The sequence below is a fragment of the Otolemur garnettii genome, unplaced genomic scaffold (genome assembly GCF_000181295.1).
Source record: "Otolemur garnettii isolate 467f Iridium unplaced genomic scaffold, OtoGar3 scaffold00147, whole genome shotgun sequence".
In the NCBI taxonomy this organism is placed as follows: domain Eukaryota; kingdom Metazoa; phylum Chordata; class Mammalia; order Primates; family Galagidae; genus Otolemur; species Otolemur garnettii.
Window position 1 is genome coordinate 808,353 of NW_003852542.1, and position 4,961 is coordinate 813,313.

At 37.1% G+C, this 4,961-nt stretch overlaps 1 protein-coding gene across 2 annotated transcripts in view; it reads left to right on the plus strand.

Moving 5' to 3' along the window:
* Positions 1-4,961, plus strand: part of EIF2AK3 (eukaryotic translation initiation factor 2 alpha kinase 3) — an 82,318-nt gene that overhangs the window by 45,415 nt on the left and 31,942 nt on the right. For both annotated transcript variants that reach the window (XM_003799184.3, XM_023518790.1), the window contains exons 7-9: positions 172-312; positions 940-1,062; positions 2,561-2,781. In XM_003799184.3, the coding sequence (XP_003799232.1) occupies positions 172-312; positions 940-1,062; positions 2,561-2,781 (485 nt within the window). The remainder of the gene's footprint in view (positions 1-171; positions 313-939; positions 1,063-2,560; positions 2,782-4,961) is intronic.

Sequence of the window (4,961 nt, forward strand, 5' to 3'; positions counted from 1 at the left end):
CTGAGCTACAAGTGCTGAGCCTGAGTTTATTTTTGAGTGCTTCAGGCATGTTTGTTCTTTGAAAAGAACTAAGTAGTACATGAAGAAATAACTAGAATTAATCTAAAAATGAAAAACCAATTTTTTAAAAAGTCATTGCATAATTGACATGACATAGTTCTGTTACTTCAGGAATGTATCGAGGTCAGCTGTATCTTCAGTCATCGGTCAGAATTTCAGAAAAATTTCCTTCAAGTCCCAAGGCCTTGGAATCTGTCAATAATGAGAATGCTATTATTCCTTTGCCAACAATCAAATGGAAACCCTTAATTCGTAAGTAAATCGTGAACTTTTATAAATAATGTTATAAAGTGTTCAGAAACCTAATCCTGACTGTCTTTGCTATAGTTTTGAATATTTCAGAGATAGGAACTAGTATATACTTTATATTTTACTGATAAATTGTGAAGGTATTCCAGATATTATAACTTAATTTTATTTAGAGCATTATTTTTTGAAAGAAACAGTTGTTTCTGTAAAAATAAATGTTAATAAAATATTTCTCTGTACTACTTAGAAAAACTCTTAATCATTCACTGGCCATTCCGTAACATTAGCTCTTAATATATTACGAATACTTATACAAATTATCTGTTTATCACATTATATTCGAGACACATAAATTAATTGAAATCAAATACTGGGCCACCTACTTTTTACTTACCTATCTGTGCCTCATTTGTGATTTTTACTATGCATTTCACATCATATTTTAATTGCTTATTTAAATGACTTATCATCTCTACAACACTGCTTGCTTTTCAAAGTTAAGAAACTTGGGTCTTTTGTTTGACTTACATGTTTAAACTGAACTGTAATTAAATATCAGCTTATTCAAGTAATGAGAACATGCATTTTCATTAAAGGCATAACAGTTAGGATTTTATCATTTTCTTTTAGATTCTCCTTCCAGAACTCCAGTCTTGGTGGGATCTGATGAATTTGACAAATGTCTTAGTAATGATAAGTTTTCCCATGAAGAATACAGTAATGGTGCACTTTCAATCCTGCAGTATCCGTATGGTAAGTGTGATTATTCTTGGATTGGAAATACTGCATTTTATTTATTAATTTGAAATCAATAGAATTCAAATGAAGGAAAGTTGTTTGGAATGTATAAAATGTCTTAGAAGGTAATATTGTGAATGATGGACAGGCATACAAACTCCAAAGTGAGATTGCTAGAGTTCAATCCCAGTTGTGCTGTGTATGAAGTTGGGCACACCCTAGGTCTCTATGTCTCAGTTCCTTTGTCTATGAAACCAGGATGATAATTCTAATATCTATTGATTGGGTTGTGGTGAGGCCTAAATGAGATAATGCGTGTAAAGTTTCAATTACATATGGTAAGTGTTAGTAAACATCATTTCTTGTTACTGGCTTCATTTATCAACCTATGTAATATATGCTACATAATAGCCTGTATAATGAAGAGAAAAAGTGTTTTCCATTAAGCTACATGAAAATGCTGTAAAATGAGGGGGGTTTTTTTGTTGTTGTTATCTAGTTGGCATTAAAAAATGAAAGTACAAAAACATAGAAAAGGGAAAAAAGAATTTAATTTTGTCCTGAGACATGGCAAATTAGTATAAAAATCAAGAATACGTGAAGCTTGACATTAATGCATTCCTGTGTTTTTTAAAGTTTAAAGCAGCAGTTTTTTTAAGTTAGGATATATTCAGATGGGAAAGTCTTTTGAACAGTTAGGTATTTAATAAGTCCTCAAATCTGGGAATTTAACACCTACTAAATTATAGATATATTCATCCTTTGGCCTCCTCATGCATTTCTGTATCTGACCTAAAGGACATACCATATAAGAAGAAAATGGTGTAAGTGTAATTTTATTAATTGTAGCAGTGTTGATAAAAAATAATTGGGGGGGGAAGTCCTCAAGTCTGCAGCCAACAAAACTGAGACTCTCCATCTGTTACCATAGATGCTAGAACTGGAAAATTACTATATAAGTTAATTTAATAAAGAAGACTCTGAACTAGAAATAGCAGAGTTTATCTGAGACTGGTCAAAAGACAGTTGCTTGTCCATGTAGTACAAAATAGAAGACAGAAAAAGACAGGCTGTTTCCTGGAACAAACTCATTTTGACAGCCCAAGAGCATGATGGGATGTTTTTATTTCATTTTGTGAAAAGTGATTAGTGGTAAAATTTGACATTTTATTAATGCCAAATAAAAGGGAAGCTTAAAATATCTCAAAGGAAGATTGGGTACTAATTTTTGTATTTAAAATATTGAACTGTTAATGAAGTCATGAATGGGGTAGTCTGTAGGATTTTTTCCTAGTCCTATAAAGAAAATTTTAAATGCTTGTGGAATAAAGGAAAATGTCCATATCTAAGGAAAAACTAGTAAGGCGAATGAAGACGTTTAGAATATGTTTTTTAAAAAGGGAGCTGAAACTTAGGAATTCATGTTATGTAAGAAAATAGATAATTTTTGGCTATTAAATGTGGGCTTATTTTGATTTATCTTCTTTTAAAAAACCTCTTAATGTTTTTGAAGACAATGGTTATTATCTACCATACTACAAGAGAGAAAGAAACAAACGGAGCACACAGATCACTGTCAGATTCCTCAACAACCCAACTTACAACAAGAATATCCGCAAGAAGGATCCTGTTCTTCTCTTACACTGGTGGAAAGAAATAATTGGAACAATTTTATTTTGTATCATAGCAACAACTTTTATTGTGCGCAGACTTTTTCATCCTCATCCTCACAGAGTAAGATGCTTTTCTAGAATCTAATGTATTTGAAAGTATTGGAAGCATAGAAAACTTATTTTGTGCGTGTGTTTGTATACATATACACACACGCGTGTGAGCAGGGGATTAAATGTACTTGAGTTTTACCATAAAATCAGTGTTGCTTATGCTCTTATTTCTACTTCTCACCTCTCATTCACTACTCAATCCATTGCAATCCAGCTTCCCCCACACCCACCCACTCCACTGAAGCAACTCTTGCCGAAGTTTCTGATGATGTTTCTTTTGTTTAGTGTAATGGACAGTTTCCAGTTCTTATCTACCTGAACCTCTCCATATTTCACATTATCAGACACCTGTCTTTGACCTTTCCTACCTGGCTTCCTTGATACTATCCTCTCCTGGTCTCCTTGGGTGTGGTGTGGATGCCTCAGGACCTCAACTTCTTCCTCAGCCTCTCCTGGTAACAGTAGTATTCCTTGGGGCTCACGCTTTTCTCTGTTCATCCCAAAACTCTCCTTGGACGATCTCCCCTACTTCTTCAGCTGTAATCATCTTAGGTACTAATGCTTCCCAAATCTATTTCTTGAGACCACCTATCTAGTAGGTGGTACCTCAAATGAGCCTTATCTTCAGACTGTCCGCATTTCCACTCCTATTCTCATCCCCAGCCTGTTTTGCTGGTATTTTTCTCTCTCGATGGAATGTACTGCCATACTCAGTCACCGAAGCCAGAAATCATTCTTCTCTCCCTCATCAGACTACGTTCTGTCAAATTCTTTATCCTAAGTATCTTCAAACTGTCATCTTCTCTACATCTCCATTTTGTTTCCCTAGCACAAACACCATCGTACCTTTCCTGAGTCATTAAAGTAGCCTCTCTAACTGGTCTCCTGCCCTTAGTCCTCAGGCTGTCTCCAATCCTTCTGCATACCCTAACCAATCTGCGTTTCCTGATTTAAAAACCTGTAATAGCTGGCTCGGTGCCTGTGGCTCAAGCGGCTAAGGCGCCAGCCACATACACCTGAGCTGGCAGGTTCAAATCCAGCCCGGACCCACCAAACAACAATGACGGCTGCAACCAAAAAATAGCTGGACACTGTGGCAGGTACCTGTAATCCCAGCTACTTGGGAGGCTGAGGCAAGAGAATCGCTTGAGCCCAGGAGTTGGAGTTTGCTGTGAGCTGTGATGCCAGGGCACTCTACCTAGGGTGACTAGAGGCTCTGTCTTAAAAAAAAAAACAAACTTGTAATAGCTAACTCCCTGTTGTAGTTAGGCTAAAGTCCAAACTTCTTGGAACGTGCAAGGTTCTGAATGATTTAGCCCCTGCCTGCTCATAACCCATCCTTTACCATTACTCTAATCCTTTCTTCTCCTTCCCCAGAAGTTCACTAAACTTCTTTCAGCCCTTCCTACAGGTCATACTCTTGCTGAGCCTGAAAGCAGTCATCCCTCTGACCTTGCCACTGAGCAAAGTTCCTGACCTCTTCTCCCTTCCCTCTGATGTGATTAACACCTCGATATTTTTTAGTTTAAAATTAGTTGTCATGTCCTCTGGGAAATCTTCCTTAACCTGTTATTTCTGAGTTACATTCCCTGACTGTATCTTAGAACTCCCTGTTCTCTAATACTTACTAAAGTATTAGATAGGTAATTTCTAATTTCTTTTTTTTTTTGGCAGAGTCTCATTTTGTTGCCCTCGATAGAGTGCCATGGTGTCATAGCTCACAACAACCTCAAAACTCTTGGGCTTAAGCAATTGTCTTGCCTCAGCCTCCCAAGTACCTGGGACTACAGGCACCCGCTACAGTGCCCTGTTATTTTGTTTTTGTTGCAGTTGTCATTGTTTGGTAGGCCCAGGCTCGGTTTGAACCTGCCAGCTCCAGTGTATGTGGCTGGTACCCTAAGCTGCTGAGCTACGAGTGCTGAGCCATAATTCCTAATTTCTCTCTCTGCCTCCAGACTGTACATGCTTAAGGACAAGGTCCAGTCTACATGGTTTGCTGCCATCTTCCTAGCTGCTTACACAGTGCAGGCAATACCATCAGTGGCTAAGCAGATAACTCTGAGTATCCCATTTGACCTTAACAATTATTAGCATCCTCTGGAAAATCTTTTAGGAGATGTTGGGGAAGAGACATTGCAAGGGAGACATAGCCAAATTTCCTATTACTGAAAGCATTTTATTATTATTATT